The sequence below is a fragment of the Oncorhynchus keta genome, chromosome 10 (genome assembly GCF_023373465.1).
Source record: "Oncorhynchus keta strain PuntledgeMale-10-30-2019 chromosome 10, Oket_V2, whole genome shotgun sequence".
Lineage (NCBI taxonomy): Eukaryota > Metazoa > Chordata > Actinopteri > Salmoniformes > Salmonidae > Oncorhynchus > Oncorhynchus keta.
Genome location: NC_068430.1, coordinates 5,061,842 through 5,083,228, shown reverse-complemented (window position 1 = coordinate 5,083,228; position 21,387 = coordinate 5,061,842). Strand labels below are relative to the sequence as shown.

Genomic DNA, 21,387 nt, shown 5'->3' with positions numbered 1-21,387 from the left:
TTGGGATTTATGGAAAACCTTGGAATTTTGGGGTAGAGTTACCAGATTTTTACAACCTTAAATGATCTCCTGTATTCTCTCTCCTACAGACAGTCTGTTCATTAGCCCTTTCCTTTTCAGATAGTAGCATCTCAGTGTTACTATTCAGACAGTAGCATCTCAATGCTACTATTCAGACAGTAGCATCTCAATGCTACTATTCAGACAGTAGCATCTCGGTGCTACTATTCAGACAGTAGCATCTCGGTGCTACTATTCAGACAGTAGCATCTCAATGCTACTATTCAGACAGTAGCATCTCAGTGCTATAATGAAGACAGTAGCAACTCAGTGCTACTATTCAGACAGTAGCATCTCAATGCTACTATTCAGACAGTAGCATCTTGTTGCTACTATTCAGACAGTATCATCTCGTTGCTACTATTCAGACAGTAGCATCTCGTTGCTACTATTCAGACAGTAGCATCTCGTTGCTACTATTCAGACAGTAGCATCTCGTTGCTACTATTCAGACAGTAGCATCTCAGTGCTACTATTCAGACAGTAGCATCTCAATGCTACTATTCAGACAGTAGCATCTCAGTGCTACTATTCAGACAGTAGCATCTCGTTGCTACTATTCAGACAGTAGCATCTCAGTGCTACTATTCAGACAGTAGCATCTCGTTGCTACTATTCAGACAGTAGCATCTCAATGCTACTATTCAGACAGTAGCATCTCAGTGCTACTATTCAGACAGTAGCATCTCAATGCTACTATTCAGACAGTAGCATCTCGTTGCTACTATTCAGACAGTAGCATCTCGTTGCTACTTTTCAGACAGTAGCATCTCGTTGCTACTATTCAGACAGTAGCATCTCAATGCTACTATTCAGACAGTAGCATCTCAATGCTACTATTCAGACAGTAACATCTCAATGCTACTATTCAGACAGTAGCATCTCAATGCTACTATTCAGACAGTAGCATCTCAGTGCTACTATTCAGACAGTAGCATCTCGTTGCTACTATTCAGACAGTAGCATCTCGTTGCTACTATTCAGACAGTAGCATCTCAATGCTACTTTTCAGACAGTAGCATCTCAATGCTACTATTCAGACAGTAGCATCTCAATGCTACTATTCAGACAGTAGCATCTCAATGCTACTATTCAGACAGTAGCATCTCATCTCATTCAGACAGTAGCATCTCGTTGCTACTATTCAGACAGTAGCATCTCAATGCTACTATTCAGACAGTAGCATCTCGTTGCTACTATTCAGACAGTAACATCTCGTTGCTACTATTCAGACAGTAGCATCTCGTTGCTACTATTCAGACAGTAGCATCTCAATGCTACTTTTCAGACAGTAGCATCTCAATGCTACTATTCAGACAGTAGCATCTCAATGCTACTATTCAGACAGTAGCATCTCAATGCTACTATTCAGACAGTAGCATCTCGTTGCTACTATTCAGACAGTAACATCTCAGTGCTACTATTCAGACAGTAGCATCTCAGTGCTACTATTCAGACAGTAGCATCTCGTTGCTACTATTCAGACAGTAGCATCTCAGTGCTACTATTCAGACAGTAGCATCTCAATGCTACTATTCAGACAGTAACATCTCAGAGAAGAGAGACACAAACAGTGGTGAGTCTGGGTTTTAACAACAACGTTCAATGGCACACTATGGGCCCTGGTCAAAAGTAGTGCACTATCTAGGTTGCCATTTGGAACGTACACCATGAATGAGTGATTTCCTGTAAGTGTCCACAGAGAATTACCCCCCTACAGCTGTCCTGTCCTGCTGTCCTGTCTGTCTCTATGCGAGAATTACCCAGCCCCCTCTACAGCTGTCCTGTCCTGCTGTCCTGTCTGTCTCTATGCGAGAATTACCCAGCCCCCTCTACAGCTGTCCTGTCCTGCTGTCCTGTCTGTCTCTATGCGAGCTGTCCTGTCCTGTCCTGCTGTCCTGTCTGTCTCTATGCGAGAATTACCCAGCCCCCCTCTACAGCTGTCCTGTCCTGCTGTCCTGTCTGTCTCTATGCGAGAATTACCCAGCCCCCCTCTACAGCTGTCCTGTCCTGCTGTCCTGTCTGTCTCTATGCGAGAATTACCCAGCCCCCCTACAGCTGTCCTGTCCTGCTGTCCTGTCTGTCTCTATGCGAGAATTACCCCCCTACAGCTGTCCTGTCCTGCTGTCCTGTCTGTCTCTATCGAGAATTACCCAGCCCCCTCTACAGCTGTCCTGTCCTGCTGTCCTGTCTGTCTCTATGCGAGAATTACCCAGCCCCCTCTACAGCTGTCCTGTCCTGCTGTCCTGTCTGTCTCTATGCGAGAATTACCCAGCCCCCTCTACAGCTGTCCTGTCCTGCTGTCCTGTCTGTCTCTATGCGAGAATTACCCAGCCCCCTCTACAGCTGTCCTGTCCTGCTGTCCTGTCTGTCTCTATGCGAGAATTACCCAGCCCCCCCTCTACAGCTGTCCTGTCCTGCTGTCCTGTCTGTCTCTATGCGAGAATTACCCAGCCCCCCTCTACAGCTGTCCTGTCCTGCTGTCCTGTCTGTCTCTATGCGAGAATTACCCAGCCCCCCCTCTACAGCTGTCCTGTCCTGCTGTCCTGTCTGTCTCTATGCGAAAATTACCCACCCCCTCCCCCTCTACAGCTGTCCTGTCCTGCTGTCCTGTCTGTCTCTATGCGAGAATTACCCACCCCCCCCCCCTCTACAGCTGTCCTGTCCTGCTGTCCTGTCTGTCTCTATGCGAGAATTACCCAGCCCCCCCTACAGCTGTCCTGTCCTGCTGTCCTGTCCTGCTGTCCTGTCTGTCTCTATGCGAGAATTACCCAGCCCCCCTCTACAGCTGTCCTGTCCTGCTGTCCTGTCTGTCTCTATGCGAGAATTACCCAGCCCCCCCCTCTACAGCTGTCCTGCTGTGCTGTCCTGCTGTCCTGTCTGTCTCTATGTAGATACTGTACAGCTGTCCTGTCCTGCTGTCCTGTCCTGCTGTCCTGTCTGTCTCTATGTAGATGCTGTACAGCTGTCCTGTCCTGCTGTCCTGTCTGTCTCTATGTAGATACTGTACAACTGTCCTGTCCTGCTGTCCTGTCTCTATGTAGATGCTGTACAGCTGTCCTGTCCTGCTGTCCTGTCTGTCTCTATGTAGATACTGTACAACTGTCCTGTCCTGCTGTCCTGTCTCTATGTAGATGCTGTACAGCTGTCCTGTCCTGCTGTCCTGTCTGTCTCTATGTAGATACTGTACAGCTGTCCTGTCCTGCTGTCCTGTCTGTCTCTAAGTAGATGCTGTACAGCTGTCCTGTCCTGCTGTCCTGTCTGTCTCTATGTAGATACTGTACAGCTGTCCTGTCCTGCTGTCCTGTCTGTCTCTAAGTAGATGCTGTACAGCTGTCCTGTCCTGCTGTCCTGTCTGTCTCTATGTAGATACTGTACAGCTGTCCTGTCCTGCTGTCCTGTCTCTATGTAGATGCTGTACAGCTGTCCTGTCCTGCTGTCCTGTCTGTCTCTATGTAGATGCTGTACAACTGTCCTGTCCTGCTGTCCTGTCTGTCTCTATGTAGATACTATACAGCTGTCCTGTCCTGCTGTCCTGTCTGTCTCTATGTAGATACTGTACAGCTGTCCTGTCCTGCTGTCCTGTCTGTCTCTATGTAGATACTGTACAGCTGTCCTGTCCTGCTGTCCTGTCTGTCTCTATGTAGATACTGTACAGCTGTCCTGTCCTGCTGTCCTGTCTGTCTCTATGTAGATACTGTACAGCTGTCCTGTCCTGCTGTCCTGTCTGTCTCTATGTAGATACTGTACAGCTGTCCTGTCCTGCTGTCCTGTCTGTCTCTATGTAGATACTGTACAGCTGTCCTGTCCTGCTGTCCTGTCTGTCTCTATGTAGATACTGTACAGCTGTCCTGTCCTGTGCTGCTGTCCTGCTGTCCCTCACCTTCCTCATGATGATTGATGTCCCACGAGGTAAGATCTTGCATGGAGCCCCAGACCGAGGGTGATTGACCGTCATCTTGAACTTCTTCCATTTTCTAATAATTGCGCCAACAGTTGTTGCCTTCTCACCAAGCTGCTTGCCTATTGTCCTGTAGCCCATCCCAGCCTTGTGCAGGGCTACAATTTTTTCCCTGATGTCCTCACACAGTGCTGGTCTTGGCCACTGTGGAGAGGTTGGAGTCTGTTTGATTGAGTGTGTGGACAGGTGTCTTTTATACAGGTAACGAGTTCAAACCGGTGCAGTTAATACAGGTAATGAGTGAAGAACAGGAGGGCTTCTTAAAGAAAACTAACAGGTCTGTGAGAGACGGAATTCTTACTAGTTGGTAGGTGATCAAATACTTATGTCATGCAATAAAATGCAAATTAATTACTTAAAAATCATACAATGTGATTCTCTGGATTTTTGTTTTAGATTCCGTCTCTCACAGTTGAAGTGTACCTATGATAAAAATTACAGGCCTCTACATGCTTTGTAAGTAGGAAAACCTGAAAAATCTGCAGTGTATCAAATACTTGTTCTCCCCACTGTATGTCTACAGTCTGTGGTTTTGTATCGAGTCTGTAGAGACCCAGTTTTTGTATGTGTGTGTGTGTGTGTGTGTGTGTGTGTGTGTGTGTGTGTGTGTGTGTGTGTGTGTGTGTGTGTGTGTGTGTGTGTGTGTGTGTGTGTATATGTTCACGCTAACATGCAGCATTAGTCTCTCACAAGAGTAGCTACCATGCGTGGCATCTTAGTTTGACAGCTGGGGTGAGAAAAGCATCTCTCATCCCACAGACACGTCCTAAGAGAGGTTTGGCTGTTTAAATCCCAGTAAGAAAGTTGGAAATACGCAGCTTTTATCATGTTAAATGTTTTAATAATATTGACATATCAGTTGTGGAAACACATTTTTCTCTATTTAACAAAAACATAATGTTGTTAAAAAAAACAAAAACAAAAACAACCTTATTTTAGTAGAAGGTACCACTTCTGTGGTGAGAGACAGGAGAAAATACAGTGTTAGAGTGGTACCACTTCTGTGGTGAGAGACAGGAGAAAATACCGTGTTAGAGTGGTACCACTTCTGTGGTGAGAGACAGGAGAAAATACCGTGTTAGAGTGGTACCACTTCTGTGGTGAGAGACAGGAGAAAATACCGTGTTAGAGTGGTAGCTAGCAGTGGTCACCTGTGGTGAGAGAGTCTGGTCAGGAGAAAGCATAGCCAGCAGTCTGGTCACGTGTTAGAGTGGTCACCATGTTAGAGTGGCCCTAGCCAGCAGTCTGGTCATTGTGTGGTGCCCTAGCCAGCAGTCTGGTCACTGTGTTAGAGTGGCCCTAGCCAGCAGTCTGGTCACCGTGTTAGAGTGGCCCTAGCCAGCAGTCTGGTCACTGTGTTAGAGTGGCCCTAGCCAGCAGTCTGGTCACTGTGTGTTCACCGTGTTAGAGCCAGCAGTGGCCCTAGCCAGCAGTCTGGTCACTGTGTTAGAGTGGCCCTAGCCAGCAGTCTGGTCACCGTGTTAGAGTGGCCCTAGCCAGCAGTCTGGTCACCGTGTTAGAGTGGCCCTAGCCAGCAGTCTGGTCACCGTGTTAGAGTGGCCCTCGCCAGCAGTCTGGTCACCGTGTTAGAGTGGCCCTAGCCAGCAGTCTGGTCACCGTGTTAGAGTGGTTAGAGTGGCCCGTGTTAGAGTAGCCAGCAGTCTGGTCACCGTGTTAGAGCAGTCTGGTCACCGTGTTAGAGTGGCCCTAGCCAGCAGTCTGGTCACCGTGTTAGAGTGGCAGCAGTCTGGTCACCGTGTTAGAGTGGCCCTAGCCAGCAGTCTGGTCAGTCCGTGTTAGAGTGGCCCTAGCCAGCAGTCTGGTCACCGTGTTAGAGTGGCCCTAGCCAGCATGGTTAGATAGCCAGCAGTCTGGTCACCGTGTTAGAGTGGCCCCGTGTTAGAGTGGCCCAGCCAGGTCTGGTCACTGTGTTAGAACTCGTGTTAGAGTGGCCCTAGCCAGCAGTCTGGTCATGGAATAGCAGTCTGGTCGTGTTAATCTTAGCAGTAGTAGTGGCCCGCCAGCAGTCTGTCACTGTGTTAGAGTGGCCCTCGCCAGCCCCTCAGGACAAAAATAGCAAAATTTCCCCCTCAAAATAAAAAAATGTATCTTAAAAGTAATACTCGGCATAATAAATAAAATAAATTAAACAACACATTTCAAATAAAAATATGACCAAAAACTCACAAAAAAAACTTAATGCAAACGAGTGGTTAGATTTTTTTTTTTGTCTAGTCATTTTTTAAAACTTTTAATTTTTTTTTTTTTTTTTTACATCGTCCTTCAAAAAAAATCAAGGAGTTGAATACAGGAAGTAACCGAAACAGACATCATGTACTGTATAAAAAGCTCATACGCACGTACAGTTGAGCATCACTCACCAGTTTTTTTAATTTATAAACTCTTAGTGGGAATATTTCATTATTATCAATAATCAATCACAGCAGTACAGTAGAACGAATGGAAGGTTAGAAGAAGATAAAAATGGAAGTTAGGAATAGTCTATGTGTGCATCTCAAATGCCACCCTATTCCCTATATAGCGCACTACTTTCAACCTGAGCCTTATGTGCTCTGGACTACAGTAGTGCACCTGTAAAAGGAGTTAGGTTGTCATTTGGGACACAGGCTATGGCTTGATAGGTTTCCAAGACCTAAGACAACATAAATATAGCTATCTAAACGAGCCAATTAAAACGTTCCTCCTAGTGGTTGACTATATAAGGGACAAAAAAAAAGCCTACAAAACGTAATCAATCGAAAATGTCCATCTACAACCACATCATCAGGCAAGAAGAAAGAGAATGGAGGAGAACAACGAAAAAAAAACTGCTATTTCCTTCCCTCCATTCTTTCCCCCTTTTCTTTCTTGTCTCGTAGACGGAGGAGGTGAGAGCTGGAGGGATGGAGACAGATGTCATCAGTATGGCGCAAACTTCTGTCTCTCTGGTTTCTTCCCGATCCCATTGGCAGAAGAAATCTTCGCCGTATAGATCTGGGCCTGAGCCTGGGCCTGGGCCTGAGCCTGGGCCTGGGCCTGGACCTGAGCCTGAGCGGCGGCTGCATTGGCGGCAGGGTTGGATAAAGCCAGGTAGGGCATTGATTGGAGGGATTTCATGGATTGCATTCCGAGGAGGCTGGAGAGGGGGAGGGCCCCGTAGGGGTTGCCCATCATGGGGACTGCAGCGTGGGGGTGGGGGTGGGACATGCCGGGGCACCCCATGGCAGCCAGGGTGGCAGCAGCAGCGGCTGAGGAGGAGGCGGGGGAGGGGGGTTGGGTGTAGGCCATGGTGAGGTCAGCAGAGGTCGACATGGAGGAAGACTGGGCGGTGGATTTGGCGGTCTCTAAACTGCACAGGGGGATAGGAGGAGGACGAAGGAGGTGGAGGGAGGGTGGAGGGAGGGAGGGTGGAGGGAGGGAGGGAGGGAAGGTGGAGAGAGAGAGGGGAGGGAAGGTGGAGAGAGATAGGGGAGGGAGAGAGAGGGGGAGGGAGGGAGGAGGGAGAGAGGGGAGGGTGGAGGGAGAGAGGGAAGGGAGGGAGGGAGGGAAGAGGAAAGGAGGGAAGGAGGAGAGAGAGGGGAGGGAGGGAAGAGGAGAGAGAGGGGAGGGAGGGAGGGAGGAGGGAGAGAGGGGAGGGTGGAGGGAGGGAGGGAGGGAGGGGAGGGTGGAGGGGGGAGGGAGAGAGGGGAGGGAGGGAGGGAGGGAGGGAGGGAGGGAGGGAGGGAGGGAGGGAGGGAGGGAGGGAGGGAGGAGGGAGGAGGGAGGGAGGGAGGGAGGGAGGGAGGGAGGGAGGGAGGGAGGGAGGGCGGGAGGGAGGGAGGGAGGGAGGGGAGGAGGGTGGAGGGAGGGAGGGACGAGGGAAGAGGAAAGGAGGGAAGGAGGAAGGAGGAGTACCGGATGGAAACGGGTTAGAAGGTTAAATAAATAAAAGACATGTTAAAGAAAGTACAAATTAAATAAATTAAATAAAAGGAGATAAAAAAATGTGTGTTTTGCTGGAGGTTGCAACAGATTACTGGAGGGGGGGTCTTTAGGACTCTCATGTGGGGAGTGGATGCTATAAGTCAGGGTGATGGCTTGGGTAGGGGCTTGGGTAAGGGAAACAAATAAGTTCAAAGTTCATTAGGAATTTCCTTATTATTTGAAGATTCGATTATACATGTTGCATTTGTCAATATGTAAATAAATATATTGCATATTGTGAATGTATTGTCTGCGTGAATACAATGTGTAACTACTTACTAATATAGTGTAATTACTAATAGAACATGTAGATTGTGTAATTCAGCATGGCTATAATGTGTTTTTTAGGATAGAAGAATGATGGAATGTTATGGAACCTTCTAGCCCCTACAGTCCAATGTTTTGCACTTCGTACTTATAGGGTTCAAAATGTGTCACTTTAACCTGTCAGATGCAACACCTGGAAGAGGCAGTGAGTGAACTGTTAACGCTCTGGTCGCTGTGTTGATCGGAGGCGAGAGGTCCTCACAGAGAGCAGTCACGCAACGTGAATAATCATCACAAGATTCAAAAATAAGGTGTTTAATCAGTGTGTTAATTCATCATTGTCGTACTTGACAGTTTTAGTATCCTAATTGCAAATGTGTTGCAATTGTAGTTTTCTAATAGTCCGGGTTGTTGTGTTCTCTCTCTCCAACACTCAGTAGTAATTGGTGAACTTAGACATGAATTGGCAACATCAGTACAACAACTCCTTTGTTCAAATGTGTAATTTGTGGAGATAAATGTATAAAGATTATCTAATGAACCAGTAGAACTGAGTCTGGAGACATGAGTATCTAGAGCCATGCTTCTTTCCTGATCAAGTGACCTGACCAGGGTTCTTTCCTGATCACGTGACCTGACCAGGGTTCTTTATTGATCATGTGACCTGACCAGGGTTCTTTTCTGATCATGTGACTTGACCAGGGTTCTTTCCTGATCATGTGACCTGACCAGGGTTCTTTCCTGATCATGTGACTTGACCAGGGTTCTTTCCTAATCATGTGACCTGACCAGGGTTCTTTCCTGATCATGTGACTTGACCAGGGTTCTTTCCTAATCATGTGACCTGACCAGGGTTCTTTCCTGATCACGTGACCTGACCAGGGTTCTTTATTGATCATGTGACTTGACCAGGGTTCTTTCCTGATCACGTGACCTGACCAGGGTTCTTTATTGATCATGTGACCTGACCAGGGTTCTTTCCTGATCATGTGACTTGACCAGGGTTCTTTCCTGATCATGTGACCTGACCAGGGTTCTTTCCTAATCATGTGACCTGACTAGGGTTCTTTCCTAATCATGTGACCTGACCAGGGTTCTTTCCTGATCATGTGACTTGACCAGGGTTCTTTCCTAATCATGTGACCTGACCAGTGTAATGAAAAAGGTGCCAGTACTAATTCTAGTTTGACAGTATTGTAAGACATATTTTAGAGCCAATTCAATAAGGTGTTGGACTCAAACAGCGCTCTCTACCAGTGTGTACCGGCCCAATTCAAGCACTGCCAGGAAGTGGTCCAGTTGCTGGGGCTACAAGATAATGTACACATCTTATATCTTATCGCTTATATTGTTGTCCTGCTGAGTGGTGCTTTCTCTTACCAGGAGGTGGGAGAGGGAGAGGTAGGGGTGGTGCTTTCTCTTACCAGGAGGTGGTGTTGGGTTAAGTTAATGGAGATGGTTGTCCCTGTGATGGTGATGTGGCTGTCGCTCTCCCTCTCTCCTCCCTATCCCCTCTTCTCCCTCTCCTCTCCCTCTCCCCTCCCTCCCTCGCTCCCTCTCCCTCTCTACGCCTTGTGTGCTGTGCTCGGTGGTGGCAGAGCTTTGTCTTACCAGGAGGTGATGAGGTATTGGGCCAGGTTGATAGAGATGGGGGTCCCTGTGATGGTGACGGCTCTATCACTGGTGCTGTCCAGCTGGCTACCTATCTTAATCTGAGCCCCTGACGCCTGGCGGATCTCATTGATCTTGGTTCCCTGACGCCCGATGATGGAGCCGATGAGCTGAAGGGGAGAGAGAGGAGAGAGAGAGGAGGTGAGAATGTGGGAGGAGACCTGTGTGTGTTTTGATCTTGGTTCCCTGCCACCCGATGATGGAGCCGACGAGCTGAAGGAGAGAGAGAGGAGAGAGAGAGAGGAGGTGAGAATGTGGGAGGAGACCTGTGTGTGTTTTGATCTTGGTTCCCTGACACCCGATGATGGAGCCGACGAGCTGAAGGAGAGAGAGAGGAGAGAGAGAGGAGGTGAGAATGTGGGAGGAGACCTGTGTGTGTTTTGATCTTGGTTCCCTGCCACCCGATGATGGAGCCGACGAGCTGAAGGAGAGAGAGAGGAGAGAGAGAGAGGAGGTGAGAATGTGGGAGGAGACCTGTGTGTGTTTTGATCTTGGTTCCCTGATGCCCGATAATGATCAGGTCAATGATGGAGCCAAGGAGAGAGCGAAGAAACGAGGACGCTTCACCAGACACTTGACAGATCACATCCTTATTACTAAAACCCCAAAGTATTGTGTTGACAATACTAAATGTCCAGGGTACAGTTGAAAAACAGATGGCAATGTGAATGTGACTTCCCAGGATAAAACATACAGTACACCCTCTTCAGCATATACAGTGTACAGGGCATTCAGGGAAGTATTCAGACCACTTTTTCCACATTTTGTTACATTACAGCCAGATTCTAAAATGTATTTAAAAAAAATATATAATCTCATCAATCTACACACAATACCCAATGATGACACAGCAAAACACCTGTTGTTGTTGTGCAATCTATTTTTTTAAAAAGAAACTGAAATATCACATTTACAAAAGTATTCAGACCCTTTGTTGAAGCACCTTTGGCAGTAATACAGCCTCCAGTCTTCTTGGGTATGATGCTACAAGCCTGGCACACCTGTATTTGGGGAGTTTCTCCCATTCTTCTCTGCAGATCCTCTCAAGCTCTGTCAGGTTGGATAGAGAGCATTGCTGCACAGCTATTTTCAAGTCTCTCCGGAGATGTTCAATTGGGTTCAAGTCTGGGCTCTGGCTGGGCCACTCAAGGACATTCAGAGACTTGTCCCGAAGCCACTCCTGAGTTGTCTTGGCTGTGTGATTAGGGTCGTTGTCCTGTTGGAAGGTGAACTTTTGCCCCAGTCTGAGGATCTGAATGCTCTGGAGCAGGTTTTCATCAATAATTTCTCTGTACTTTGCTCTGTTCATCTTTCCCTCGATCCTAACTAGTTTCCCAGTCCCTGCTGGTGAAAAACATCCCCACAGCATGATGCTGCCACCACCATGCTTCACCTTAGGGATGGTGCCAGGTTTCCTCCAGACGTGACACTTTCAGTTCATTATTGGTTTCATTATTGGTTTCATCAGATCGGAGAATCTTGTTTCTCATTGTCTGAGAGTCTTTAGGTGCCTTTTGGCAAACTCCAAGCGGGCTGTCATGTGCCTTTTACTAAGGAGTGGCTTCCGTCTGGCCACTCTACCATAACGACCTGATTGGTGGAGTGCTGCAGAGATTGTTGTCCTTCTGGAAGGTTCTCCCATCTCCACAGAGGTACTCTGGAGCTCTGTCAGAGTGACCATGGGGTTCTTGGTCACCTCCCTGACACAGGCCCTTCTCCCCCTTTTGCTCAGTTTGGCCGGGCGGCCAGCTCTAGGAAGAGTCTTGGTGGTTCCAAACTTCTTCCATTTAAGAATGATGGAGGCCACTGTGTTCTTGGTGAACCTTGAATGCTACAGACATTTTTTGGTACCCTTCCCCAGATCTGTGCCTCGACACAATCCTGTCTCCGAGCTCTAAGGACAATTCCTTCGACCTCATGACTTGTTTTTTTTGCTCTGACATGCACTGTCAGGTGTGCACCTGAGCTCAATTTCGAGTCTCATAGCAAAGTGTCTGAATACTTATGTAAATAAGGTATTTCCGCTTTTTATTTTTAATAAATTAGCAACATTTTCAAAAAACCTGTTTTCGCTTTGTCATTATGGGATATTCTGTGTAGACTGCAGAGAATAGTTGGGTTTTTAAATGTAACGTAACAAAATGTAGAAAAATTCAAGGGGTCTGAATACTTTCCGAATGCACTGAGGATGAAAAATAAATGTAAAGGTTTGTGTATCATGGAAACATTGTCTTGAGCATAGTTTAAAAACAAACATGCGCTCCCTCCAATCCCCACAGTTTGTGTCTCAGCCCATAACAGATCTACCGAGGACAAGCTAATAACCTTCAAAATCAGGGGTCAATTCCAATACCTTGTAAATCATACCGGTAGTCAATCTGTACACTACCTCCAGCTACTCTAACTGCTACAGCCCATAGATCCCTCGCCTATACCCCTGGAAGGTAAGTGACTATTGATTTCTTACCAAGGTACCTTCACAAGTGTATTTGCTTCCTGGACACGAGTCAGACTAGTCTTTCTGTTTAGTGAGTCAGACTAGTGTTTCTGTTCAGTGGGTTGGACTAGTGTTTCTGTTCAGTGGGTAATAGAAATGCAATCGGAAACAAACAGCAGAAATGTAAAATGAGGGATAGCATGTGACTAGTAGTGGCTTAGCTACATTCAAATGTAATCGCTTTTTAGCAGACACTTTATCACAAGTGACTTACAGTACAGTGAGTTCATTGTTTGTATTGTAAGTATACACTCAGTGGCCAGTTTATTAGGCACATCATCCCATTCACCAAAAAAAATGTATCACTCTTAAAGACAGTGAGTCACGTAACAGTGGCTTGCTATATAAAGCAGGCAGACCGGCATCAAGGCATTCAGTTACTGTTTGATTGAACTTTAGAAACGAGTGACGTAAGTGAGTTTGAGCATGGAATGTTCGTCGGTTCCAGGAGCGCCGGTTCCAGGAGCGCCGGTTCCAGGAGCGCCGGTTCCAGTATCTCAGAAACAGCCAGGCCTCCTGGGCTTTTCACACACGACAGTATCTCAGACACAGCCAGGCCTCCTGGGCTTTTCACACACGACAGTATCTCAGACACAGCCAGGCCTCCTGGGCTTTTCACACACGACAGTGTTGAGGGTTTACAGAGAACGGTGCGACAAACAAACATCCAGTCAGTCAGCTGCAGTCCTGTGGAGGAAAACAGCTCGTTGATGAGAGGTTGAAAGAGAATGTCACGGATTGGCTATTGCAGCAGATGACCACACCAGGTTCCATTCCTATCAGCTAAAAACAGGAAGAAGCGACTCCAACACCGAACAATTGAGAAGTGGAAAAACATTGCCTTGTTGATGGCAGAGTCAGGATTTGACTTAAGCGACATGAGTCCATGGCCCCATCCTGCTTGGTGTCAACGGTACAGGCTGGTGGCGGGGTTTGTAATGGTGTGGGAAATTAGCTCCCATGATGGCGATTAAGCAACGTTTCTATGCCCCAAAGAATTCACACTGTGATTGTGGCTGATCTAATAAACTAGTCACTGAGTGATTGTGGCTGACCTAATAAACTAGTCACTGAGTGATTGTGGCTGATCTAATAAACTAGTCACTGAGTGATTGTGGCTGACCTAATAAACTAGTCACTGAGTGATTGTGGCTGACCTAATAAACTGGTCACTGAGTGATTGAGGCTGACCTAATAAACTGGTCACTGAGTGATTGTGGCTGACCTAATAAACTAGTCACTGAGTGATTGTGGCTGACCTAATAAGCTAGTCACTGAGTGATTGAGGCTGACCTAATAAACTGGTCACTGAGTGATTGTGGCTGACCTAATAAACTGGTCACTGAGTGATTGTGGCTGACCTAATAAACTGGTCACTGAGTGATTGTGGCTGATCTAATGAACTGGTCACTGAGTGATTGTGGCTGATCTAATAAACTGGTAACTGGGTGATTGTGGCTGACCTAATAAACTAGTCACTGAGTGATTGTGGCTGACCTAATAAGCTAGTCACTGAGTGATTGAGGCTGACCTAATAAACTGGTCACTGAGTGATTGTGGCTGACCTAATAAACTGGTCACTGAGTGATTGTGGCTGACCTAATAAACTAGTCACTGAGTGATTGTGGCTGATCTAATAAACTGGTCACTGAGTGATTGTGGCTGATCTAATAAACTGGTCACTGAGTGATTGTGGCTGACCTAATAAACTGGTCACTGAGTGATTGTGGCTGATCTAATAAACTGGTCACTGAGTGATTGTGGCTGATCTAATAAACTGGTCACTGAGTGATTGTGGCTGACCTAATAAACTAGTCACTGAGTGATTGTGGCTGACCTAATAAACTAGTCACTGAGTGATTGTGGCTGACCTAATAAACTGGTCACTGAGTGATTGAGGCTGACCTAATAAACTGGTCACTGAGTGATTGTGGCTGACCTAATAAACTAGTCACTGAGTGATTGTGGCTGACCTAATAAGCTAGTCACTGAGTGATTGAGGCTGACCTAATAAACTGGTCACTGAGTGATTGTGGCTGACCTAATAAACTGGTCACTGAGTGATTGTGGCTGACCTAATAAACTGGTCCCTGAGTGATTGTGGCTGATCTAATGAACTGGTCACTGAGTGATTGTGGCTGATCTAATAAACTGGTAACTGGGTGATTGTGGCTGACCTAATAAACTAGTCACTGAGTGATTGTGGCTGACCTAATAAGCTAGTCACTGAGTGATTGAGGCTGACCTAATAAACTGGTCACTGAGTGATTGTGGCTGACCTAATAAACTGGTCACTGACCTAATGAGTGATTGTGGCTGATCTAATAAACTGGTCACTGAGTGATTGTGGCTGATCTAATAAACTGGTCACTGAGTGATTGTGGCTGATCTAATAAACTGGTCACTGAGTGATTGTGGCTGACCTAATAAACTGGTCACTGAGTGATTGTGGCTGATCTAATAAACTGGTCACTGAGTGATTGTGGCTGATCTAATAAACTGGTAAAAGAGTGATTGTGGCTGATCTAATAACCTAGTCACTGAGTGATTGTGGCTGACCTAATAAACTAGTCACTGAGTGATTGTGGCTGATCTAATAAACTGGTCACTGAGTGATTGTGGCTGACCTAATAAACTGGTCACTGAGTGATTTGGCTGCCCTAATGAACAGTCAGTGATTTAACCCACTGTTAAAGGATTGTCATTGAAAACCTAGTCACTGAGTGATTGTGGCTGACCTAATAAACTAGTCACTGAGTGATTGTGGCTGATTTAATAAACTGGTCACTGAGTGATTGTGGCTGACCTAATAAACTGGTCACTGAGTGATTTAACTGCCCCTGAACAGTCAGTTAACCCACTGTTCCTAGGCTGTCATTGAAAATAAGAATTTGTTCTTAACTGACTTGCCTAGTTAAAAAAAAATAATAAAAAAACTGTGGCTGATCTAATAAACTGGTCACTGAGTGATTGTGGCTGACCTAATAAACTGGTCACTGAGTGATTGTGGCTGACCTAATAAACTAGTCACTGAGTGATTGTGGCTGACCTAATAAACTAGTCACTGAGTGATTGTGGCTGACCTAATAAACTAGTCACTGAGTGATTGTGGCTGACCTAATAAACTGGTCACTGAGTGATTGTGGCTGACCTAATAAACTAGTCACTGAGTGATTGTGGCTGACCTAATAAACTGGTCACTGAGTGATTGTGGCTGACCTAATAAACTAGTCACTGAGTGATTGTGGCTGATCTAATAACCTAGTCACTGAGTGACTGTGGCTGATCTAATAAACTGGTCACTGAGTGATTGTGGCTGATCTAATAAACTGGTCACTAAGTGATTGTGGCTGATCTAATAAACTGGTCAAAGAGTGATTGTGGCTGATCTAATAACCTAGTCACTGAGTGACTGTGGCTGATCTAATAAACTGGTCACTGAGTGATTGTGGCTGATCTAATAAACTGGTCACTGAGTGATTGTGGCTGATCTAATAAACTGGTCACTGAGTGATTGTGGCTGATCTAATAAACTGGTCACTGAGTGATTGTGGCTGATCTAATAAACTGGTCACTGAGTGATTGTGGCTGATCTAATAAACTGGTCACTGAGTGATTGAAGCCAACAGGGTCATCCATCCATCAATGGTTATACTCCTCTGTAAACTGGTCATCTCTGTGTACCCATCGCAAAACCCACTGGTTGATGCTTATTTATAAAACCCTGTAAGGCCTCACTCCCCCTATCTGAGATATCTACTGCAGCCCTCCTCCTCCACATACAACACCCGTTCTGCCAGTCACATTCTGTTAAAGGTCCCCTAAGCACACACATCCCTGGGTCGCTCCTCTTTTCAGTTCACTGCAGCTAGCGACTGGAACGAGCTGCAACAAACACTCAAACTGGACAGTTTTATCTCCAGCTCTTCATTCAAAGACTAAATTGTGGACACTCTTACTGACAGTTGTGATGCTTCTGTGCCCAATTATGTTTGTACCATGTTTTGTGCTGCTACCATGTTGTGTTGCTACCATGTTGTTGTTATGTTGTGATGCTACCATGTTGTTGTTATTTAGTGTTGCTACCATGTTGTTGTTATATTGTGATGCTACCATGTTGTTGTCATGTTGTGATGCTACCATGTTGTTGTTATGTTGTGATGCTACCATGTTGTTGTTATGTTATGTTGCTACCATGTTGTTGTTATGTTGTGATGCTACCATGTTGTTGTTATTTAGTGTTGCTACCATGTTGTTGTTATATTGTGATGCTACCATGTTGTTGTCATGTTGTGATGCTACCATGTTGTTGTTATGTTGTGATGCTACCATGTTGCTGTTATGTTGTGATGCTACCATGTTGTTGTTATGTTGTGATGCTACCATGTTGTTGTTATATTGTGATGCTACCATGTTGTTGTTATTTAGTGGTGCTACCATGTTGTTGTTATATTGTGATGCTACCATGTTGCTGTTATGTTGTGATGCTACCATGTTGTTGTTATGTTGTGATGCTACCATGTTGTTGTTATGTTGTGATGCTACCATGTTGTTGTTATGTTTGTGATGCTACCATGTTGTTGTTATGTTGTGATGCTACCATGTTGTTGTTATATTGTGATGCTACCATGTTGTTGTTATTTTGTGATGCTACCATGTTGTTGTTATGTTGTGATGCTACCATGTTGCTGTTATGTTGTGATGCTACCATGTTGTTGTTATGTTGTGATGCTACCATGTTGTTGTTATGTTGTGATGCTACCATGTTGTTGTTATGTTGTGTTGCTACCATGTTGTTGTTATGTTGTGATGCTACCATGTTGTTGTTATATTGTGATGCTACCATGTTGTTGTTATGTTGTGATGCTACCATGTTGTTATATTGTGATGCTACCATGTTGTTGTTATTTAGTGGTGCTACCATGTTGTTGTTATATTGTGATGCTACCATGTTGTTGTTATGTTGTGTTGCTACCATGGTGGGTTGCTACCATGTTGTTGTCATGTTGTGTTGCTACCATGTTGTTGTCATGTTGTGTTGCTACCATGTTGTTGTTATATTGTGATGCTACCATGTTGTTGTTATGTTGTGTTGCTACCATGGTGTGTTGCTACCATGTTGTGTTGCTACCATGTTGTTGTTATGTTGTGTTGCTACCATGTTGTGTTGCTACCATGTTGTTGTCATGTTGTGTTGCTACCATGTTGTTGTCATGTTGTGTTGCTACCATGTTGTTGTTATATTGTGATGCTACCATGTTGTTGTTATGTTGTGTTGCTACCATGGTGTGTTGCTACCATGTTGTTATTATGTTGTGTTGCTACCATGTTGTTGTTATGTTGTGTTGCTACCATGCTGTTATATTGTGTTTCTACCATGTTGTTGTCATGTTGTGTTGCTACCATGTTGTTATATTGTGTTGCTACCATGTTGTTGTCATGTTGTGTTGCTACCATGTTGTGTTGCTACCATGTTGTTGTCATGTTGTGTTGCTACCATGTTGTTGTTATATTGTGTTGCTACCATGTTGTTGTTAAGTTGTGTTTGCTACCATGTTGTGATGCTACCATGTTGTTATTATGTTGTGTTGCTACCATGTTGTTGTTATATTGTGTTGCTACCATGTTGTTGTTATATTGTGTTGCTACCATGTTGTTATTATGTTGTGTTGCTACCATGTTGTTGTTATATTGTGTTGCTACCATGTTGTTGTTAAGTTGTGTTTGCTACCATGTTGTGATGCTACCATGTTGTTGTCATGTTGTGTTGCTACCATGTTGTTGTTATGTTGTGTTGCTACCATGCTGTTGTCATGTTATGTAGCTACCATGTTGTTGTCATGTTGTGTTGCTACCATGTTGTTGTTATATTGTGTTGCTACCATGTTGTGTTGCTACCATGTTGTTATATTGTGTTGCTACTGTGTTGTAAGTCGCTCTGGATAAGAGCGTCTGCTAAATGACTTAAATGTAAATGTAAATGTTGTGTTGCTACCATGTTGTGTTGCTACCATGTTGTGTTGCTACCATGTTGTTGTCATGTTGTGTTGCTACCATGTTGTTGTTATGTTGTGCTGCTACCATGTTGTTGTCATGTTGTGTTGCTACCATGTTGTTGACAGTCTGACCAGATGGTCCTTCTGTGGCTCAGTTGGTAGAGCATGTTGCGTTGTTGTTATACGCCAGTTGGTCATGTTGTGTTGCTACCATGTTGTTGTTATGTTGTCTTGCTACCATGTTGTTGTTATGTTGTGTTGCTACCATGTTGTTGTCATGTTGTGTTGCTACCATGTTGTTGTTATGTTGTGCTGCTACCATGTTGTTGTCATGTTATATTACCATGTTGTTGTCATTGTTGCTACCATGTTGTTGTCATGTTGTGTTGCTACCAGGTTGTTGTCATGTTGTGTTGCTACCATGTTATTGTTATATTGTGGTGCTACCATGTTGTTGTTATATTGTGTTGCTACCATGTTGTTGTTATGTTGTGTTGCTACCATGTTGTTGTCATGTTGTGTTGCTACCATGTTGTTATATTGTGTTGCTACCATGTTGTGTTGCTACCATGTTGTTGTCATGTTGTGATGCTACCATGTTGTTATTATGTTGTGTTGCTACCATGCTGTGTTACTACCATGTTGTTGTTATGTTGTGTTGCTACCATGTTGTGTTGCTACCATGTTGTGTTACTACCATGTTGTTGTCATGTTGTGTTGCTACCATGTTGTTGTCATGTTGTGTTGCTACCATGTTGTTGTCATGTTGTGTTACTACCATGTTATTGTTATATTGTGTTGCTACCATGTTGTTTTTATATTGTGTTGCTACCATGTTGTTGTCATGTTGTGTTGCTACCATGTTGTTGTTATGTTGTGTTGATACCATGTTGTGTTGCTTCCTGTCTCTGCTCTGGGATCGTCTAGTGTTCCTGTAGTCTGGTTCTGCTGTGTCCTGTCTGTGTGATCTCATCTTCCTGTCTCTGCTCTGGGATCGTCTAGTGTTCCTGTAGTCTGGTTCTGCTGTGTCCTGTCTGTGTGTTCTCATCCTTCTGTTGCTCTGGGATGTCTAGTGTTCCTGTGTTGTTCTGCCATGTTGTCTGTGTGCTCATCCTTCTGTCTGTGTTACTAGTGTTCCATGTTGTTGTCCTGTCTGTGTGTTCTCATCCTTCTGTCTCTGCTCTGGGATGTTAGTGTTCCTGTAGTCTGGTTCTGCTGTGTCATGTTGTGTTTCATCCTACCATGTTGGGATTGTCTAGTCTTCCTGTAGTCTGGTTCTGCTGTGTCCTGTCTGTGTGTTCTCATCTTCCTGTCTCTGCTCTGGGATGTCTAGTCTTCCTGTAGTCTGTTCTGCTTGTTATGTTGTGTGTGCTACCTTCTGTCTTGCTCTGGGATGTCTAGTGTTTTAGTTGGTTCTGCTGTGTTGTCTGTTGCTCATCCCTGTCTCTGCTCTGGGATCGTCTAGTGTTCCTGTAGTCTGGTTCTGCTGTGTCCTGTCTGTGTGTCTCATCCTTCTGTCTCTGCTCTGGGATCGTCTAGTGTTCCTGTAGTCTGGTTCTGCTGTGTCCTGTCTGTGTGATCTCATCCTTCTGTCTCTGCTCTGGGATCGTCTAGTGTTCCTGTAGTCTGGTTCTGCTGTGTCCTGTCTGTGTGATCTCATCTTCCTGTCTCTGCTCTGGGATCGTCTAGTGTTCCTGTAGTCTGGTTCTGCTGTGTCCTGTCTGTGTGTTCTCATCCTTCTGTCTCTGCTCTGGGATCGTCTAGTGTTCCTGTAGTCTGGTTCTGCTGTGTCCTGTCTGTGTGATCTCATCCTTCTGTCTCTGCTCTGGGATCGTCTAGTGTTCCTGTAGTCTGGTTCTGCTGTGTCCTGTCTGTGTGTTCTCATCTTCCTGTCTCTGCTCTGGGATCGTCTAGTGTTCCTGTAGTCTGGTTCTGCTGTGTCCTGTCTGTGTGTTCTCATCCTTCTGTCTCTGCTCTGGGATCGTCTAGTGTTCCTGTAGTCTGGTTCTGCTGTGTCCTGTCTGTGTGTTCTCATCCTTCTGTCTCTGCTCTGGGATCGTCTAGTGTTCCTGTAGTCTGGTTCTGCTGTGTCCTGTCTGTGTGTTCTCATCTTCCTGTCTCTGCTCTGGGATCGTCTAGTGTTCCTGTAGTCTGGTTCTGCTGTGTCCTGTCTGTGTGTTCTCATCCTTCTGTCTCTGCTCTGGGATCGTCTAGTGTTCCTGTAGTCTGGTTCTGCTGTGTCCTGTCTGTGTGTTCTCATCTTCCTGTCTCTGCTCTGGGATCGTCTAGTGTTCCTGTAGTCTGGTTCTGCTGTGTCCTGTCTGTGTGTTCTCATCCTTCTGTCTCTGCTCTGGGATCGTCTAGTGTTCCTGTAGTCTGGTTCTGCTGTGTCCTGTCTGTGTGATCTCATCCTTCTGTCTCTGCTCTGGGATCGTCTAGTGTTCCTGTAGTCTGGTTCTGCTGTGTCCTGTCTGTGTGTTCTCATCTTCCTGTCTCTGCTCTGGGATCGTCTAGTGTTCCTGTAGTCTGGTTCTGCTGTGTCCTGTCTGCGTGTTCTCATCCTTCTGTCTCTGCTCTGGGATCGTCTAGTGTTCCTGTAGTCTGGTTCTGCTGTGTCCTGTCTGTGTGATCTCATCCTTCTGTCTCTGCTCTGGGATCGTCTAGTGTTCCTGTAGTCTGGTTCTGCTGTGTCCTGTCTGTGTGTTCTCATCCTTCTGTCTCTGCTCTGGGATCGTCTAGTGTTCCTGTAGTCTGGTTCTGCTGTGTCCTGTCTGTGTGATCTCATCCTTCTGTCTCTGCTCTGGGATCGTCTAGTGTTCCTGTCGTCTGGTTCTGCTGTGTCCTGTCTGTGTGTTTCTCTGGTGTGTGTGTGTTCTGTGGTCTGGTTATTCTCAGAGACAGCAGAGGGCATAGATACGGGGATCTGTCAAATACAGCCAAGCCCAGTGTCAGAGATCAGGGCCAGACCTGAC

General features: G+C 45.6%; 1 protein-coding gene across 4 annotated transcripts in view; it reads right to left on the bottom strand.

Moving 5' to 3' along the window:
• Positions 1–6,111: 6,111 nt before the first annotated feature.
• The window catches only part of LOC127932034 (poly(rC)-binding protein 2-like), a 77,690-nt gene continuing 62,414 nt past the window's right edge, over positions 6,112–21,387 (bottom strand). For 3 of the 4 annotated variants that reach the window (XM_052526201.1, XM_052526202.1, XM_052526203.1), the window contains 2 exons: positions 9,863–10,032; positions 6,112–7,370 (listed from right to left, as the gene is read on the bottom strand). In XM_052526201.1, coding sequence (XP_052382161.1) covers positions 6,941–7,370; positions 9,863–10,032 — 600 coding nt within the window. In that variant the 3' untranslated portion in view covers positions 6,112–6,940. Of the gene's footprint in view, positions 7,371–7,811; positions 8,110–9,862; positions 10,033–21,387 lie in introns of those variants that run through there. The other variant, XM_052526204.1, reaches the window with a different exon arrangement.